Below are 20,924 nucleotides of genomic sequence, written 5' to 3' on the forward strand. Positions count from 1 at the left end.
AAGAAAGAAATTGAAAAAAAAAAAAAAAACTTCTAGAAGAAAATATGAGCCCATCTTTTATGAAATTTGAAGAGGATTTCTTAAGAAAGTCAAAGAAAACACATTTCAGAAAGAAAAAATTATGAATAAAGGAGCAGTGGTTCTCAACTCTTTGTTCTCAAGTCCCCCTTACACTATCAAAAATTATTGAGAATCCTCAAAGTTGTCTCTGTCTTACATCTGTCAACACACACCATTGCTGAAAATAAAACTAGTTTTTATTACTAATTTACAAATTCATTTAAAAATAATAAAATCACAGTGATTGTATCAAGACATATCATGTAAGTCTCTGAAACTCCACTACACACCTGTGAAAGAATGAGTGCAAAAAAGGCAAACAGTATCTTAGTAGTAATGCGAAAACTGTTTTAACCTTGTCAATCACCTGAAAAGACCCCAATGACCCTTCAGAACCACTGCCATAGATAAAAGTTAAAATAATCTGCAAACTAGAAGACAGTCAAAGAAATATAAAACTCAAGAGATTCCATTTTATATCCATCAGATTGGCAAAAATTAATATCTAACAATACTAGCTGTTGCAAAACATATGGTGCTGTGCTTAGTCACACAGTTGTGTCTGACTCTTTGCAACCCCATGGACTGTAGCCTGCCAGGCTCCTCTGTCCATGGGATTCTCCAGCCAAGAATACTTAAGTGGGTTGCCATGCCCTCCTCCAGCAGCTCTTGCCAACCCAGGGACTGAACCCAGGTCTCCAGCATTGCGTGTGGATTCCTTATCATCTGAGCCACCAGGGCAGAACTATGAATTTTCATATGCATCACTAGTGGTGAAAACTCAAACAACTACTTTGGAAAGCTACCTGGTAATACACAGAAAGTTGAATACTTCTAACAATCCAGCAACTCTATCGCTAGGTGTGTATGTCAGAGAAACCGTGGACACATGTACAAGGATGTTCCTTGCAGTATTGTTTTTAACAATGAAAAACTTGTCACCTATATGTCCATTAATGAGAGAGTGGTTACAAATATTCTGGTATATTAACAGTATACCAGAATTCCAACTAAAAATGGAATGCTATACCCTAGGTAAAACAAATTTATCAACTTAGCTAAACCTCAAGAACAATGTTGAGTGAAAAAAGGAAGCTACAGAAGATTACACCCACTTTAAAACACAAAACAATATTCTGTATCACTTAGGAACGCATGAGTAAGTATGTAAAACTTGTAATATACAAAATGCAAAAAAACAAATGAAATCAGACTTCCACAGATTGAGGGCCTTTTAAAAAACTAGATGTAAATGCACATGTAAGTATGTAAAAATACAAGAGGCATGGTTAGAAGGATACATATTGATTTAGGATACTGGCTATATCTCTGCAGAAAAACATATGAAGCAAATGAGGCAAAATATGAAATGTGGGGGCAAATATCCAGGTGTATTAGTCCCTGTATTTTTTTAGTATTTGAAAATTTTCATTGACTAAGAATGGGATAACAGATTTAAAGTGGCTATTAGTTGAAATATATCACACATTTACTATAGGTATTTTACAACACCCCCAAACTAAGACATATCATTCTTTTGGGCCATACCCCTAGGCATGTGGGATCTTAGCTGCCCAACCAAAGATGGAACCCAGGCCCCCTGCAATGGAAGCACAGAGTCTTAACCACTGGACCATCAAGGAAATCCCAAGACATGTTAATTCCTAACAGAGTGTTTAGTAACTTGGTAAGTTTTCTAATCTTTACAGCCACCCCAGGTCCCATCTGGTGCCAAAATACTGACAGAAAAATCATAAGATTCACCAAGACTGCCAACTCCTATGGAAGACACAGCGTTACCTTTTCCAGGGCTCTCAATGTAAACGATCCTGAATCCCAGACCAGCTTCCACCCACCCACTGACTGATCCCTGACTGCTTCTACCCCCAACATCCATCTGAAACTAAGCTACCACACAGCATCTATAAAAACGCTTTTCTTAAGAGTCAGAGGCACATGCAGTTAACTCCCAAGCATGACCTGTTTAAAGGTCCTCGGCCTCAATGCCCCCACCACCTACCTGCCTTCATGAGAGCACCCCGACTGACCCAGTGGCTATCAGAATCACCTTAAACTTACATCAGTTAATACCATGTCTCCCCTTCCCCCTTAGTTACCCTAAACACTTAGTCCTCAGGAGTGGGGCTCCTATGGTGTCAAAACCCAGATTCTTAACCCCTAACGCTTCCTGCAGCGGAGAGGGCATTTGCTTAGGGTACAATGTTTCTCAAAGTGTGGCCAACCTCACCACCTGAAACAGTGTGTTAAATAGCTTCTGCCTCTGGAACAAATGAAACCTGCACCCTTGTTTTCTTCTGTTCAGGAAAGAGAACTGAAAGGAGGGGAGATTGTTTGATATTATTTTAAAAAAACTTTTATGCAGATTGCTGGGCTGCACTCCAGACAAACTGAATGGTTCTTTGTGGGCATGGGGTGTGTGAACCTGATTTTAAAAGCACAGGGAAGCTGGGAAAGCATCACCCAGAGGATGTTAGTTTTCTCAGTCTGATGAAGAACTAAAATCTCATCACCATTTCTGCATCCCAGAATCTAAGGCGGCCAAATGCCAAACTCTCCTTTCCAGCTCTCCTTGGTTTGGATCCTGCCTTCCCACCAGGCCCAGCGTTAAGTCTCAGCTCTCTGGAAGCCTTCCTGGATGATGTCAGGCTTAATTCTCTTCCTTCTAATGGCACTCAGTACCTGAACCGCTCAAGGGAATGAAGATGCATTCTATCTTATCTTTTCCCCCAATTAGACTGTGAGGACTTCAGCTTCTGGCAGAAGGCCCAGTGCATACGTGACAGTTTAACACTTATGTGGTTGATCTGCTAAAGACAATGACATTGGAAAGTCAGTGTTAAACACACACACGAACACAATGTAGTACAAAGAGCATTTCACTTGCAATGGGAGGACCTGGGTTCAAAACCAGCTTTATCCTTTCCTGGCTGTGGTAAGTCACTGCGAGGACACCAGTGTGACATGATACCCAAGACAGCTGTCAACTGCCAACAGCAGCAAGCAACCATTATTTCTCTGATCTTGGGAGGTGGTTCATATTATTTATTTCTCTTTAGAGCCAAGAAAGTAAAAAACTGAAACAGGCATCACTATCATACAAACACAGAGAGAAAGCCTTGGAGACAATTCCCAAGGTCTGTGGTTAGTCACAAGCTCTGCTGGAACCTCACGGGCTCAGGCCTCTGTGCTTCCACCAGGGCAGGGAAGAGGGGGCAGGGAAACGCTCAGTAATTAGACCGTGCCTGGCACACCTCGTAGGTCTGCAAATGTTGAGTGATGAAAAGCTTGCACACACTACCTGGGACAAGAGAGCCCCAGGGCCCTCTCCCCCTGGGGCCCCTTCTCACACAGCCCCCTTCCCACCTGCATACCAAGAACAAAGCAGAGTTTCATAGGAGCAAGGTAAGTGAGCCAGAGGCCCCCAAGTGGGTGTGAACTGAAGAGCAGCAACAGTCTCAGCTTCTGGAAGTACTGTCAAAGCTGGTCATTAAAATCATCCTCAAACTGCTCTTCCAGTAAATGAAAAAGCAGAGTGCAGTATCCAGCTGCCTCAGATTAAAGCAGAGGAGTGGGGGGAAATGAGAAACAGAGTCAGGATTTCCAATTACTGCTAGCATGAGCGTGTTCAGAAGGGAGGAAATTAATGGAATCATCAAAAGGCTGGTGATTTCACTTAAAATGAGTTAAATCAGCCTCAATCTTCCCCTGTTTCCAGGGAGACCTCAGGCTAGTCACTGCTTGAGCTGCCTGAAAGCCACCCAGGCAGGATCAGAGCGGCTAAGTGACAGTCAGCCAAGACAGAGGCTGGGGAGACGGGCCAGACGATGGTTCTGAGGCAGGACACGCTAATTTTCTCCAGGCCAGGAGTCCTTCAGCTTGCCAATACAGCGGGCAGGAAATAAAGACTGCAAACGAGGTCCAACTCAATCTGAAGAGTGGCAACCTCTCCTAGGATGGTGAAAACATTCTGTAACTCACAGCTACCACAAAGTGGGCATAAGAGAGAAGGGAACAGGGGAAAGACCAGGGAGCCTGGATGTGCTCCTCACAGAGATGGCTAGGGTAGGACCCCTGGGAACTCCCCAGGCACACCCCAACCCCTCCACGCACAGTGCACAGACTGATGGCCAGCTGTGCCAGAACACAGAGTGGGTAAAGCGAACAGAGAGGGAGGAGAGAGAGGACGGCAAAGGAGGGCAATGAACACAACGTAAGAAGGGAGAAATCAAAGGAAAGGAGGCGCATGGGTGCATCCCTCTATTCCATACACCAGCTAATACTTCCACGGGCCTCCCATGAGCGCTGTGCTGGGCAGTGCAGAAGGGAGGCCAACATCTCCGGGCACCTGGAAATGAGAACTCAGACATCCAGAAACACTGCTGGCAATGAGTGTGACGTCCCGGGGTACAGGGAGCAGCACCTGACAATGATGCAAAGTCAGCCCTCTGTGGACAGTTTTATGGGACAGCGTAACTGTACAGGCCAGAGACTCTAAAAAGTAAAGTTACTCTAATTTCCGAACTTCTCTGGTTTCACTTTCAGATAGTCAGTCCCTCAATGGGATTCTGGTTCAATATCAACAGAAGTTTCCACACAAATTAAAGAATAAAAAAAAAAAAAAAAAGTTAACAAGCAAGCGGAAGTTCCTGACCCTGCTGAGGAAGCCATCAGAGAAGGCATTAAAGAATGCCAGGTAGGATTTCCCTGGTGGTACAGTGGGTAAGAATCCGTCTTCCAAAGCAGGGAACACAGGTTCAATCCCTGGTCCATGAAGATCCACATGCAGCAGAGCAACTAAATCCACGCACTGCAATTATTGAAGCCCGTGTGCTTAGAGCCTATGCTCTGCAACCAGAGAAGCCACCACAGTGAGCAGCCCACGCACTGCAACTAGAGAGTAGCCTCAGCTCCGTGCAGATGGAGAAAGCCCACACGTAAGCAATGGAGACCCAGCACAACCAAAAAAGGAGAAAAGAATGCTGGGTATCCAAGCTCAAAGGACCCTGGAGAGCGCTTGCCCCTGAGCAAAGTGAGGGGCCTTCAGTTATTGCTCTTGAGAGGTGGCGCACAGGCTGATCCGTGGGACCCCAGCTCAGCACCCTGCTCTCCGTACCATGGACCTCAAGCTGTGGAAAGACTTAAAACACAAACTTCCAGAGCTCACCACTGCTTAAAAGGGCAGAATAGGAAGTGGAGGGAGGAGATGCCCAAAGTGATGCCGCTGGGGCTCCCCAGGCCTGGCCCCTCCCTCTGTCGGATAGCTGGAAAGGACAAGAACTGGACTGGTGAAGGTAAGAGCCCAGCCAGCACCTTCTTTAATCATTTAACCTCTTCTCAGTTTTTAAGTTAGGCTGATCCACCTGCAGCATCCTATTTCTGACCTTCCTCTATCCCCAGCAGTTTGTGACCTCTCCAACTCTCTGTTCACATCTTATCAAATTTGCTCTGGAAAGGTCAAGTGGGCTTTTTTAGCCCAAGTGCAAACTGGTGGTTCTCAGAGTGTGGTCTCCAGACCATCAGCAGCAGTCCGTAAGAACTTAGTAGAAACACAGACTGTCAGGCCTTACCTGAGACCTGACGAATCAGAAACTCTGGAGGTGAGGCCTAGCAACCCAGACCCTCAGAGGATTCGAACACACACTCAAGTTTGAGACCCAATTGTTCATATAATCTATAAGGGTCAGCTGGCTGCTTCTCTCACAAGCCGGTGACTCTTAGCTGGCACAGTTGAATGACCTGAACTTCAAGCTAGGAGCCCACGGAGCTGCCACTGGAGGAAGGAGGAACTTTCCAACTCAGCCTGTCTTCCCCTGCTTCTAGGTTCAAGACCTTGTACAAGAAAGTACACAAACTGCCCTTGAAGCTGTGACCAGAGGCTGGAAAGCACGAGCTTGGGAAGAAACATCTGGATGGTCCTGGAGGACCTTACCTAGCAATGAAAACACAACAAAACCTCCCTTCGCCAGCTCTACACTGCTGAGACCAGACGTCAGAAGGGACAATGGTGAGTCAAAGAGCCCAGGCCTCTTCCTGACTAGAGAGCTGTCATGACTCTGATCTGCCCAGATGCCATCCTACCCAGTGCAGGCTGCAGTATTTGTTCTGCAGGAAAACTGCCCTAGGCCAGACACTCAGGGAGGTACCTGATCCCACCTCCCTGGGGCCTTGCCATGGGACCTACAGAAGGCAACAGGCACCAGCGGTGCGTGCCCTGACACATCCTGGGACACGCTGGGTTTCCATGGGGGTGTACCAGGGTGGGGGTGGGGCTGGCACTATGGTGCAGAATCTGGAGCCTCAGGTACCGCCAACCACAGCCTAAAGAGAACTCTGTGTCCAGGGTTAGCTTGTGCCTGGGTTAGCCTTCTGCTTCCCTAGCTGATGCCAGGCCCTCACTCCCAACAAGACTCTGGGGCTTTCCAAGAGGAACATGGGTCTTTCCAAGAGGAAGATTTCTAGGCTTCTCAAAATCCTGACTACAGCCACCTTGTCTGACATGACTACGTCAGTGGAAATTAAAAAAAATTTTTTAAAGGATCCCTCCATTTCTTCTCTCACCTTCTTTGTTCCCAGGAGTGAGGCAGTCTCACACTTGGGAGATCCAAGCTTTAGACTCCACAGATTTGGGCTTTAGATTCAAGATTTGGGGCTCTGTTGGAAACTTTAGTTTGATCTATACAAAGTGAGCTATTTAAAAGCCAGCCTTCTGCCCAGGGATGGATGAAGGATTAACCAGTTAGTGTTAACCAAGTGCTTCGAGCAATTCAGAGAAGAGATGCTCTCTAAAGGAAAAAAAAAAAAGCATTACAGTAATCCTTTCCACTGGAATAGAGTTTTATGGTTTACCCAGAACTTTTACATGTACTAACTCACCTAATCCTATCATTCATAATGTTAATTATTCCTGTAGGGCCAGGGCTTTCTGTTACCAGTAACAGAATTCTGAACAAGAGGGACCACAAAGCTTCTCAAGTGCCTGACAAGGAGGTGCTGAGAGCAATAGCATGGAGAACGGGTTCCTCCGCTAAAGGTCTCTCATAAGAAATTTGAGACACGGGGACGTCCCTGGTGATTCAGGGGTTAAGACTCTGTTCCTCCACTGCAGGCGGCAGGGGTTCGATCCCTGGTCAAGGAACTGCATCCCAGGTGGCCAAAGCGGAAACACATCTCTACTAGAAGGCATGACGGTTCTCTGTACTTAGACACATCAAATCACAGGAGAGTCCTCACCCCAACAGCTCCAGGCACTGGCCGGATACCAGCTGACCAGTCTGGGATACACTTGCATGCCCATGGCCAGCCGCTCCTCCCCTCTTCTCCCTTCCCTTCTCAAGCATGAGGAAACTTCCCCATGGAATTCCTGATGTGGGACCCCGTGCAGTGCACCAGACTGGCTGAAATAAGTCATTCTTGTCAGGCAGGCCTCCCACGGGCTGGCTGGGCAGACGCAGAGGATGAGGGACCAGCCTGGAGGGGCGGCCTCACTCAGCCAGTCCCTTCCAGTCCCCACAGGCAAAGAGTCCATTCTCCTCCCTATCTTCTCCATGGACTTGTACAAAAGCAACACCCTTTTCCAGTCCTCCTCATTTCTTTGTTTAGACTCATTCAACCCTTAATCCATTAACTGGTGTTTGTTTTTTTCTCTAACCTTTTGACCTTTAACACCAAGCTTATTCCTCCACCCTCTCCCTCCTCTACTGCTCTGACAACTCAGCTAGGAAGAGCACCTACCTGCCTCCACCAGCAGCATCTTACCCCTCTGGGTACTTCCCCCAAACTGTACTTTTGGTGATGCTCAGCCCAACCTCTGAACTCTTAGGCCAAGGCTATGCTTCTTTTCTTTTTTGAAACCTTGGCTTCTAAACATACTCCACCAAAATAGAAGAGACGACTCACTCAACCAGTATGGTAAAGCAGCAAACGAGTTTAGAGGACAGAGTATACCAGACTTCCAAAGTTTCAACAGAAGTGATGCTGCAAGTTCCAAAGGAAGGAATAGCCCAGTGAGCCCAGCAGACACGAAACTCTCTCTCTCTCTACCTCTCCTCCCTCCAGACTGGCCCCGACAGGCTGGCTGAGGCATCACGTGACAACAGTGATGACGGCCACACCATAACCCCACGTGGTATGTACGTCATTATGTAGCAAGACTGAGGGACACTGAGAAACGTCTTAAAAATTACACAACACGCGAGCGGCAGAACCAGGGTTCCAACTGGCCCACCCGGCCCAAGAGACTGCATTCTTAACCTGACTATGCCATCTGTCTCCCCTATTTGCCTCAGGTCTTAGGTAGACTCCTCTCCCTCAGAGAGGCCTTTCAACCATCCGCACGTGAGCAGAGCCCTGCCTGTGGGTATTCCAGGGCAGCAATAGCGACCACAGGGAGTATCTTACAGAATTGGAGCCGGCACCATCACAACCCTGGCGGGAGCTCAACAAGAAACAGTGGACATATCAGAGTCTAAACCGCCCCGCCTGCATTCCTTCTGGTGTAGAGTCCTGTTCCTGGCTGTAGCCACCCGCCTCTCACGGGCTGACCATGAGGACCGACTACATGTGACAACTTCCAACAAGAGCCAGTCCAGTACCCAGTTCCTGAAAGTCCTCCAAGGCATTACCTATCTTCAGCTGCCCCACCCCACCCCGGCCTGCCTTATATCATCAACACACACTTGCTAAATGAGTTGATGTCGCTTACGAAAACACAAAACCCAATCTGTTCCATGGCAACCCTGGGTGTTAGGGTCTGGAACAAGTCCATGGGGTTTGTGTATCATGATCTGCAGACAAAGGGTTCAGGTTCCCCAAAGGAGGAATTCCCCAGAAGCCTTAATGAGCTGTCTAGTCCCTTCAATAATCAAAGATGGTCAAGACCCTCGTAATCGGAATCCTGTTCATAGGGAAAACTCTCTGACATTCTCCAAAGAGAAAGGGCTGAGACCAAGAGCTCCTGCTTATACCATTCAGCAAATACACATGTAGCCTAACTCTCCTTCCCTCAGACCTTATTTATTCTAGTAGTAAGGGGATGGGTGCTGTCTCAGAGGAGCTGACTTTGAACTGCATCTTAAAGGATGAAGTGAAGGGAGAAGGGGAGGGAGGGGAGACAGCGGGCTTCTAGCTACAGGAAATCTAGCCACTGAAAGAACAGTGTAAAGACAGGCTTGAAGGTTCTAGTGCTCAGGGAAAGGGGAATAAGGAGTCCCCTCAGCCTCGACTTTAAGGACAGAGGTAGAGGGAGCTGTGGACGGGGAAGGGAAGCCAAATCCATCCAGCTGCCGTCTCCCTCTCCAATGTCAGGGTAAGTTTAGGGCCAGCACGGTTCGCACATCCATTACTGCACACGACGTCACTCCCACATGTAATGAAAGCCTACCTCTCCTTGCTCCTTGTCACCCAAGGGAACCCTCACTGGGTTCAGAGACTCTCGCTCAGGCTGAAATTTAACACACTGGATGATGAACTCGTCTGGGCGGCCTGCCCAGCCCCACTCCCTTCCTCTCAGAAGACCCACCCCCCTACATTCACCCTCTAAAGCATGAAGACACTTCCACATCCTTCTCCACTGCCAGGAAGGATGGAGAGAGTCTTACGGGGAACCATTGATTAGGCTGCTGCTGCTCACAGGGCCAGGGACTCGTCCTGCCTGTCCTCACACACAGGACGGACCATGACCCTGCACAGGCCTACCAGGAGTGACCCCTCCCACCCCCACCTCCCCAGGACAATCCCTGGCCTGGTTATAACAAAGTACAAAGGACATTGTCCCTGACTTCAAGGAGCTTATGTGCAAACTTTCATAAAGCCAAGAAGAAAGAACATGAACTAAGATTAAGTTCCACTGCATGATGGGGACAAATCAGAGGGCCACACAATCCACTGATGTCACCAGCTAACTTCATAGGCCATAAGTGAGCCATCTGGAGCAAGCATGCATCGTCATCAGGAGCCTGAGTGTGGCTGCACTGGGTCCTCTGCAATCTAGCCTCCAAAGTAATGAGACCAACTGGGAAGCAGAAACATCCAAGGCTCCTCTCCTGTTGGCCCCGCACCTCGAAGTGTCGAGATAGGTGCTCGGCAAATATTGACAGGTGGCTGCCCACGCCCTGTTTGTCCTTGTCTGGTGCATGACAATCCCAACAACATTCTCTTAAGCCTCCCACTGCCAGAGTCAACAAGGCTGAGCTGTTGGAACTCAAGCCAGTGATAATAAATACACAGGTCCCGCCTTCTCCCAGGGAGACCTGTATCTACTGAATGTGAAGAACTGATAGTCAGGACATTTGTATTATATAAAGTGTCACTCGATGGCTACTCAGAGTAACAAAGGCCAGAGCCAAATTATTTTACAATCTTGCAGGAGTTCTTGGCGATAACTTCCTGAAACACATTTCCCCTCCTTGGCTTAAACAGCTAAAATACTTTTTGTGAATTTGAGAAGAAAAAACGCTGTGCAAAGAATAAACCTTGAAGAGAATCTGTTTATCTTCTCTGCACTACTTCCCAGAATTCTGAATGATTAAACAGTTGTACTTTTAAAAGATTTGGCTACTGGCAAAGCTAACAAGTTAAAGCAGTTAAAATGGGGGGAAAACCTTGTCTCTAGGGAAACAAGTGAACCTGGGTAGGAAAAAGACTCTTACAAAAATGAATGCTGTCAAACACAGCTAAGGAAAGTAGGAGGAGGCAAAAGCACTACCAAAACGGAGAGACGAGAAGAGAGTTCTTAATTTTTAATTCTATCTTGTATTCTCCTAGATGTGTTTAGAAATTCTGTAGAATATAACCCTTCTTTCATATCACTGTGCTGATGAAATACCTCTTTAAAGAGCAGACCCTTGGGGGACTTCCCTGGTGGTCCAGTGGCTGAGAATTCACCCTGTAATTCAAGGGACACAGATTCAATCCCTGGTCAGGGAACTAAGATTCCCACATGCTGTGGGCAACTAAAGCCCCTGAGCCACAACTGAACCTGAGTGCCACAACCAGAGAGCTCATGCACTCCTCAGAGCCTGTGCTCCGCAACAAGAGAAGCAACAAGGCGGGCCACAACTAGAGAAAGCCCACGTACCACGACGACGACCCAGCACAGTCCAAAAATCAAAGAACAGACCTCTGGCATTCTCATTTTGTTAAGGTTTCAAAAACCCTCTGGACATTCCTAACAATATACCTAACAAAAGTACCAGGAGCTTTGAGCTTTGTTGGCTCTGAGATGCCAACAAGACAGCCTCACTGAAGGGAAGGACTGACTGTGAGATGACCCAGCTGACTCTCAGCCCCAGCACTGCAAAGGGCCACCGCTGCTCTTTTCTGCTTGGCTTCACGTGTGAGATGCCAACAGGCGGCATTTGAGAATCAGGGGCATGCGAACTGGGGAGAACTCATCCGTATGTGTCTAAATATACTCAGGATGCTGCGCTAAACTGAATCCAAAAGAATCCAAGAGACACGGAAGAAACAAGGAGCACCTTCCAACAGAGCTAATCAGCTGTGGTGTCAAAAGTGCAGACTGGTATCAACTGGTGCTAGAGTCTGGTCCTCACACCTGGCAATTACTTCTCTGTACGCCAATCAATGTCCTAAGTGCTTCGTATGTACCATCTTATTTAATCCTCACAACAATTGTATGAAGTAAGATTATCTACTGTCTTCCCTATTCTAGCGAAATACCGACAACGAGGTCAGCAAGATTATCCAAGGTAAAGCAGGCAGTGAGGCACCGAGGCAGTACTCATCCTCTTCGTGGAGAGTTCAAACTGTAGGCTGGCTTAAGGTGAGCTGGGTAAACAGGGCAGGGAGACCCAGCAGCAGGCATCCCTCTCAGTCACAGCACACTGCGGAACAGTCGTCGCTAAACACTGCCGTTCCTCTAGGCTCCAAAGCTGAACACACGGCGGCCAAGGTCACTCCTGATCTGGCCACAGTCCAGGCAGCTGACTACACCAGTATCAGCCACCTGGAATGGGAGGACTGCTCACACCCTCGTAGGTGCTGCTGGGGTGATGAAGAAGAAAGGAATCTCCCAGTCAGTGAGAGGTGGTGAAAGAATTCATCTACAAACCTACCTAGAACAATTAAAGACTGAGCACTCACCTAGTTTTTTTTTTTTATTAGCACCCTGTGACCCTCTTTTACAGAAAGATGTGGGTAAGGATAACCTGTAAGCTTGTAATTAAGGACCAGAGTAGTGGGGCACCTTTGTTTGGGAGGTGGAATGTGTGTTTAATGAGGCTTTAACCCAGAGGAGAGTCACTGAGGTGTTCAGTCTGGTAGACTTGTGGCTTGTTTTGTTCGGAAGTCACAGTGCAAAGCTCATACCATGCACTGGCGGTGTTCTAATCATGGCACAACAATCAGCAAGCAGAGGGCAATTTCTCAACGTCTTTTCATGATGCCAGGGTTCAGACAGCTCTATAATGACCCACCCAGCCTCCTACCACAATCCCCAAGTCTTTTTATAGTCACAGGTAATTACACCATGGAGAGATTACATCACGTCCTCAGCATGGTTGGCAGCTGACAGGAAGATGCTCTGCGGATGTTTTGGGAACTTCATTTAGCAAACAATTTGCTGTGGTCCCTATTGTTCCTTTCCAAAAATAGAACTGCCTTGGCAAACCCTGTGCCTGAACTGGGACCCAAACAACCACGGGTCATTACAGAAAAGAGCAGAGACAACAACAGAGGCAGACAGGGTAACCCAGAGATGACTCCTGCATCTTTCATCCAGAAAGGAAAACAGATGGTGTCTCTCTTCCTCTGTCAAAGTTATCCTCTGAAGGATGCTGATCTGAGCGCTCCAACAGAGAGCAGTACAAGAAACAGGTCTCAGAGAAGCTGGCCACTCAGCAGAGGTAGTGTGGTTCTCAGCAAGAGCATGGGCAACAGAGTCAGACAGACTGGGTACAAATCCCAGCCAGCTTCCCCACCTACAACTGTCTGCCGCTTACCGGCAGTGCAAGTTACTGAAACTCCCTCGGCAGTGCAAGTTACCGAAACTCCCTTGGCCTCGGTTTCTCATTTGTAAAAACGTTACAGGACCATGTAGATCACGGGCATTCTGAGAGCTTTTACGTGATACCACGGAGCCTGACACGCAAATGATGCTCCGTACACATCACTTCCCTACCTGTCCTCTCTTCCCAGCTCAGTGTATGTTACCTCGGACTCCAAGTCCCTTCGGAGACGGTGAGGTGAGCCAGGGCCACCTGCCAACATCTCTCTGCCAGAGTGATGCTAAGGGCCAAAGCCACACCATCCCCCTGAGAGTCGAGCTCTCAACATTTTCCATCTTCAGTGAACACTAAGCACCTAGCTTTATCACTTTGCCTTCCTTGCTTTAGGTGCTTGTGTGATTCTGAACACAGCCATTAAGTGTCACAGCAACGGAAAAAAAATCAGAAACAAAATACTAAGTTTTTTCAATAAAATTGCTCAGAACAGGGAGAGAATGGAAATTAAAAGCTTTTTATACAAGTCAGCAAGGCAGCTGACTTGGGACCATCCAACTATGCAAACATGGAAGGCGAAAGGGATTCTGGACGGAATCAATCCTTCCTTAACTGGTCAGGTTTGACACTTCCTCCCAACCCCTTATCCTCAACCCAAGAAGTGACTCTACATCTCCAGTTTTGTTTTGCTTTTTAAATATTTATTTACTTTATTTGGCTGCTCCAGGTCTTAGTTGTGGCATGAGGAATCTTTAGTTGTGGCACGCGGGATCTAGTTCCCTGACCAGGGGTCGAACCCAGGCCCCCTGCATTGGGAGCATGACCATTAGACCACCTGGGAAGTCTCTCCGGTTTTGTTTTTTAAAGACAGAAGAGGACGTCATCCACATGAAGCCTCCCGCCCAGAGTGACTCAACAGGAGGTCACATACCAAATCTGCTGTTGTTATTATTTAAAATTACACAGAGCACTTTATATGTCAAGCGCCTTCCAATCATTTTTATTAGTCCACACAACACCCACCTAACATCCTCAAGTGTTGTATTTCCGTTTTATAGGTGACACCAAGAGGTCAAGTGATTTACCTGAGGTCATACATACAGCAAGTTTCTTAAAGTCACAAGCAAAGAGACCTGGGAGAGGCTCCTACACAGCGGGGATGCTAATTCCTCTCCAGCCCAAGAAAGGCAAGTTGGGTAGCATGAGCACAGGCCTTCTTTTTAGACCTGGTCTTCCCCTGCACACTGTGCCCAGGTATGAAGAGTAAGACACGCTTCCTTTTGCCACTCTGAAAAAGGGAACTTTCAGTAACTCTCTCCGTCTCTGCTAAAGATATGACCAAGGGGCAAGCTGAACCAATCCTCTGTAACCCTATCTCCATTATAACTCCAAATCGATGGCTGCAGATAAGAGAAACCAGGACAGAAAACTGAACTAGGGACATGACATACATCACTTTACGTAGAGCTTTACCCCAGAACTCTCAAGTGCCTCTTCATGATGCTTTTCTTCTAAACCTGAGCAATTACGACCAATACTAGGCATGCTCGTGGTATTTACAACCAGAGACTATGCAGACCAATCACCTCCAGAGGACGCCTGCTGACCTCTGCCCAGTGAGACTCTTGCAGTCATGTTTGTGCCAGGACACATGAACATATCTACTAGAGCTCTCTGGGTAACAAGCATCTCATTATAACGCCTCTGGAATGGGTGTTTAAGAGCAGCTATAGGAACAGGGAAGAAATGCAGGAAGAGACCTTTCCTGACCTGAATGCCTTTCCTCGACTTCAGATTATCTGAGAGTCTTGGTTTCTTGGCAAGCTTGCCTGACACACCACTCATGCAGGCTCGGCCATACAGGTGTGCTCTGGGTTTCAGGCCAAGCTGTGGGCACCTCCTTCCACCAGAAACCACTCCAGAGAGGAAAAAATATCACAACTTGGTGCACTCGAACGAAGTAATGGTGAAACCCCTTCCCCTGTCTGCACCCTGCTCACGCCAGTACACAGGTTTTATGGGGAATAAAAAGACTGGGCAGAGGCGGTGGGACGGCAGGGGAGGAAGGATTCTTTGCAGATGGGGAGGGAAAGAAAACAACAGAGCCAATTTTCCCATCCCGGTCTGAGCCCACACTACAGACTTATATTTTTTCCATACTGGAGAATAATAATCCCTTTATCCAGCCAGTCTGGGACCATCAGTCCCTGATAATTGATTTCAGACCCTGAATGGAAGGCTGGGAAGGTGTGGGTAGCTGGAAAATGGGGTGGGGAATGGGAGGGTGGGGGGAAGCCCATAAAAGAAAGTGGTGGGGTACAAGGGATAGCCGGATGAAGCTAAAGAGGCCGAAGGCAGAAGCTCTGCCCTCACACGGCCATGGAAGGCCGGGACGCCTCCCCAGCGGAGCCGGGGAAGAGCATGCGTGCTGGTGCGCCAGGCACTGGGCGGGGCTCTGGTCCCAGGGCTGCCACGAGCCCGACCCTGGGCCAGTGCACAGCCTCTGAGGTCCGTCCTAGCTCTGCCCAGTCCCTTCTTTCTTCTTACTCTGACAGCCACTCCATTCATACACATTCTTAGTGAGCATCGCTTGTTCTGGGCTGGGGGTAAGTTGGCAAACCTCCTCCATAAAGGGCCAAATATCTTAAAGTGTAAATATTTTAGGCTTTGGGCACTACCTGGTCCATGTCACTATTACCCAACTCTGTCATTATAGCACAGGTGAGGGACCTGAGGCTTACAGAAGCAGAGACTCGCTCTGGGTCACAGAACTAGCGAGAGCAGGACTGGGCCCTGAACACAGAGGATTCCAAAGTGCGCATCCTTACCTGCACATCACACTCTGAATCCTACACCTCGGTCCCATACGTGACTATGGCTAAGGGAGGGGGATGGTTAAGTCACCCGTGGTAGGCTCCTATACCCCCACTTCCGGCTGGCTCCCTAGGTCCCTTGGAGCACCCCTGCCCCCCAGGACTGGCTCTCAGCTGTATGGCAGGACCAGCACTGAAGCCACCACCCTCTGCTCTCCCATTAACTGCTCCACAAGCAGAGAATCCCCTTCTCCCAGCCTTTGGGAAAACAATGGTACTGAGTCTTTTCCTTCGCATACTCAGGCAGCAGGCAGGGGCTTACCTGAGGCAAGTCCGTCTCCAAGGAGGGTGCTAAGAATCACCAGGGGAAGGAACACTCCATGTCCCACGGAGGCCACGGCAAACGCTGAGGTGCTCTTTGGTGCTATCCTGCCATGGCACATCTTTTATCCGTCCAAGTTATTTTTAAAAGGAAAAATGTAAAAGCCAGAAGGAACAACTCTGAAGTCAGCCTCAGGTAGATTCACCTAGTTTAAAAAAAAAAAAAAGGACATAAGTGAAAGCTTTAGCCTATGTTAGTTATAATAGGCCTTCCTTTATGATAAGGGAAGCCTTGGTAACATACAAAGTTGAAAGAATTCTAGCAACTGAATCCCTACTGCCAGGAGAAGAGACAAGCATGTAAGTGGCTTTTCAACTCCTCCCTGGGGAAATGCCAAGGCCCATAGTAAGCTGCCACAGGCGTGGTTACCACCTGGGAGCCAGATCCTTGTGACGAGACAAGGAGACCAGAGCCGGCTCACCTGGGGATCCGTCAAGCTGGGTAAAGCTTTCAGAAAGTGCCCTGCTGCCTGCCTGCCGTGGGGGCTCCAGCAGAGAGGAGGAAAGAGATGGTTGTTCACGTGGAGAGTGTTGCACCCGAGTTTGCCTCTGCCTTTGCCACTGGACTCAGAGCAAGTTCAACTAACCGGAAAAAAAAGAGAGAACACGTGTCTAAGAGGGAGAAACCACCGCCTAGAGAAGGAACGCCACAGCCGGCGCCAAGAGCCCCTGGCTGGGCCTGCTCAACCACCAGAGGCTGCAGGAGCCCCTGGGGACCTGGCTCCCACCACCAATCTCAAAAATGGACTAATTACTCAAGGCTCACCCAACACACCTGCGCCCCCAGAGGCCGCATCTGTTGGCTTTATGGGACAAACACTGAGGGGAGAACGAGGCTTAACTGTTGACTAGCCTGACCATCCACTTTGGCTCAAAGACTTAAAGAAGAATAGGAACCAGTATCTTTAAAAAAGAAAAAAAAAAAAAAAAAAATCAGGGATCAAGACTTCTAAGGGTTTTTTCCCACTTGCTTTCAGGAAAGCAGAACGGTTGATCATATATTTTGATATAGATCTATTATATTTTACTTAACTCATTTGATATCATTTATCCTAGTTTATAAAAGATATTCCAAATATAAGGTTACACTTCCTCCTTAAACGCCATACACACCTCTTTCTCCAGTACAGGTTTATGTAAACAGATACGCGAGCCTGCCATCTACAATCATAATAAAGGATGTCCCTGAGGGATATCACCCAGCCCTGACTTTAATCCATGCATGAAGCCTTTGGCTCAGGCCTACACAGCCCTTCTAAAGAGAGGTACTGCAGACAGCAATATGAACTGCCTTAGTCTAAAGGAAAAGCAGCTATGAGGGTCTTCAATGAGCATGACCAAGGGGCTCACGAAGAGAGCTAGCCACTGGGTCTTCACTCACCACCCCTCAATGGTTGGGACTGTAGAGTCCTCTGTCCCCAGCTTTTACCCAGACTCCAACTTGGGCCAACAGGGATGGTTCATGGAGAGGTCTAGGGATGGAGTCTGCTAGTGACCCAAAAGGGTACACAAAACCACGTGTGTGTAAATGTGTAAAAAGAGTTATGTAGCTAAGAATGGTAGAGTCAGAATGCCAGAATTCAAATCTCTTTCCTCTATTATGACTTGTGGCCAATTTACTTTCTGAGGCTCAGTTTTCTCATCTGTAAAATGGAGAGAGTAACCATACAATCATCTTCATAGGGCTGATGTAAGGATTCAGTTCAGTTCAGTCCCTCAGTAGTGTCTGACTCTTTGCGACCCCATGAACCTCAGCACACCAGGCTTCCCTGTCCATCACCAACTCCCGGAGTCCACCCAAACCCATGTGCATTGAGTTGGTGATGCCATCCAACCATCTCATCCTCTGTCATTCCCTTCTCCTGCCCTCAATCTTTCCCAGCATCAGGGTCTTTTCAAATGAGTCAGCTCTTCACATCAGGTAGCCAAAGTAACGGAGTTTCAGCTTCAACATCAGTCCTACCAATGAACACCTTAGGATCAGACAAAGTGCTCAAAACAGTGCCTGGCACTTTGCAAGTCCTCAGTAAACAATGGCACCTGTTGCTATCATAATTATGAATAAGATCTGAGCATCAGAGGAGACCTTAGAGGTCATCAGGCTTCATCTCCTCTTCTGAAAGAAGTCAAAACTAAGGTTCAGAGAGTTAAAAGGTTATGCCCAGGCCGCCAGCCAGTTAGCAATGGATCCCTGGTGCTGCCACTGTACATGCAGCCACAGCGGGTAACCTGGGCAGGCACTCACCACCCCGCAAGGGAAGAACAAGTGGATCATGGAGAAGGACACCTGCTATTGCCACATGACAGCACGTGCAGAAGCACTTCTGCAGAGAATGGACGAGGCCAGATCAGGGTGGTGCTCACTGTTCCGTGCATGAGTGGAGGCAATCAGGAAAGACTACCCAGGAGAGGGGATGCTAGACAGACTACTAAACGAAGTGTCCAGTGGAGAAGGAACACATTAACTACAAGTGGCTGGGAGCAATGGAACCCTACACTCCCAGGAGACGCTAGAGGCAGGTGCTAGGCTAAATTTAAAATCGATCCTGAAGACCAGGACTTCCCTGGTGGTCCAGTGGCTATGACTCTGTGCTCCCATGCAGGGGCCTGGATCCATCCCTCATCAGGGAACTAGATCCCACACGCCACAACTAAAACCTGGTGCAGTCAAATAAATAAAAATAAATTAAAAAATAAAAACTTTATCACTGAAGACCATGTGGAGCTTCCAAGGATTATACACAGGGAAGTTCTAACACCAAATTCTTTCAGGAAGATCACTGTGGCACAGATTTTAGAGGACTGGTTACCAAGTGGGAGGGTAACTTGGTATGAGGGAGGGTTACCAAGTGGTAAAGAATCCTACATTTAGCATTTTATAATTAATGTAGGGGATTCCCCATTGGCTCCATGGGAAAAAATCTGTCTGCCAAGAGGGAGACCTGGGTTCAATCTCTGGGTTGAGAAGATCCCCTAGAGGAGAAAATGGCAATCCACTTCAGGACTCTTGCCTAGGAAATCCCATGGACGGAGGAGCCTGATGGGCTACAGTCCATAGGGTCACAAAAGAGTTGGACACGACTTAGCAACTAAACAACAATTAAAGTAGAGCTCTCTGGAGAACCATGTGACAATATCTAGCCCCCAAATGCACATATTCTCTGACTTATCCATTCTACTCCTATAATCTGTCCTCAGAAACCACTTGTGTGCAATGATACATATGCAAGATATTCAATGCATTATTTATACTGGCACAAGACTGAAGGGGACTAGTTAAATAAGTTACATAACAGAATACACGCAGTGGTTTAAAAAGAACTGGGCAGTTCAGTCTGTACTAATATGGAATGACTTCCAAAGTTAGTACGTGAAGAAAACCATGTGCATGTGTGCATGTGTTTTTAAGATACACACACGTGCACATGCGTGTACATACACACGTGTGCACGCGCGCGCACACACACACACACACACACACTCTTGTATGCGCTGAAAGTCTCTCTCTGGAACTGATGCACAAGAAACTGGCAGCTACCAAGTGCTGTCAGGGAAGGGATCTAGGGGTAACAGGGCAGAAGGCTCACTGTTCACTGAATGTATTCCCTTTTCATCGCCTTGAGTGTTGTACCTTGTGTATTACCTAATCAAATAGATAAAATACAAAATAAAATTAATGCAGCAAGGCCTTCCCATAGGCCACCCACCTCCTTTCTCAACAAATGAATGGACACGCCAGTAAATCTGATTTTCCCTGCCAGGAATACAGTGGGTTGCAGGGCTCAGCACAAGGGTCATCTCCTGGGGGAGTTCTTTTCTGACATGTCACACCCACCTCCAGTAGAAATAACCCTCTTCTTACTCCCCAAGTGCCCTGAGCACCCTACTCTGACGTTACCTCTATCAGGTGATTACATCTGTTTATCTGTCTTACTTCACCAGGCTCAAAGTTTCTGAAGGCAGGGACCGTGAATTACTCAACATGGAATTTTCAAAAGCCGTCACAGGGCCTGGCACCAGACAGGCAGGCAGCAAATGTCTGCTGAACTCATGAATACTATGGGGAGAAGCGAGTATGGAACTGGGGAAAAGATGCATACATATAAGCTCATGTTTTCTTTTGAAGAAACAGGTGGTTCCTCCCTTACTGTTAAGCAGCTACCTGGGGCAAGGGACTAATTCCACCATGAGTCAAAGACCTGATCAAGTGCAGAACAAATGGGGTGATGGAAATTAGGGCTCTGCAGAGAGAAAAGATGAACAGAGGAGAGTCAAGGAACGTTCACACGCAAGGCTGAGCCAAGGGTAGTGCTTTAGAAATAACTTGGAGAAAAGTGAGTCCCCACGGTCCCAGAGTATCCCAAAATGGGAAAACTCAGCTATTATAGAGAAAGGGTCACGCTACACCTAATCATTTTAAGAAAGGATCTGCTTTGAATGCAGAATTTTAAAAAACTGTCCTTGAATTGTGGCTTTAGACCAAGTAAAAAGAAAAACACTGAAAAGAAATTAAGATTGAATATTCATTACTATGCCTAGAAAAAACCTATAGGTGAAAACTTGGGGAAAAAAAAAAGTATTCATTTCACTTCAGTATTTTTTTTGGGGGGAGGGGGATGTTTTAGTGACTACTTCTCCTGATTAAAAAATTATGATTTAGAGAAAGAAAGTAGAATGGTGGTTGTCATGGTCT

General features: G+C 47.4%; 1 protein-coding gene across 5 annotated transcripts in view; it reads right to left on the bottom strand.

Moving 5' to 3' along the window:
• Nucleotides 1–20,924, bottom strand: part of SUSD6 (sushi domain containing 6) — a 94,638-nt gene that overhangs the window by 35,662 nt on the left and 38,052 nt on the right. For 3 of the 5 annotated variants that reach the window (XM_010846689.1, XM_010846691.1, XM_010846690.1), the window contains exon 2: nucleotides 16,173–16,377. In XM_010846689.1, coding sequence (XP_010844991.1) covers nucleotides 16,173–16,293 — 121 coding nt within the window. In that variant the 5' untranslated portion in view covers nucleotides 16,294–16,377. Of the gene's footprint in view, nucleotides 1–16,172; nucleotides 16,378–16,653; nucleotides 16,814–20,924 lie in introns of all 5 variants that reach the window. The other 2 variants (XM_010846688.1, XM_010846687.1) reach the window with 1 other exon arrangement.

The sequence above is a fragment of the Bison bison genome, unplaced genomic scaffold, assembly GCF_000754665.1.
Source record: "Bison bison bison isolate TAMUID 2011002044 unplaced genomic scaffold, Bison_UMD1.0 scf7180017864239, whole genome shotgun sequence".
In the NCBI taxonomy this organism is placed as follows: Eukaryota; Metazoa; Chordata; class Mammalia; order Artiodactyla; family Bovidae; genus Bison; species Bison bison.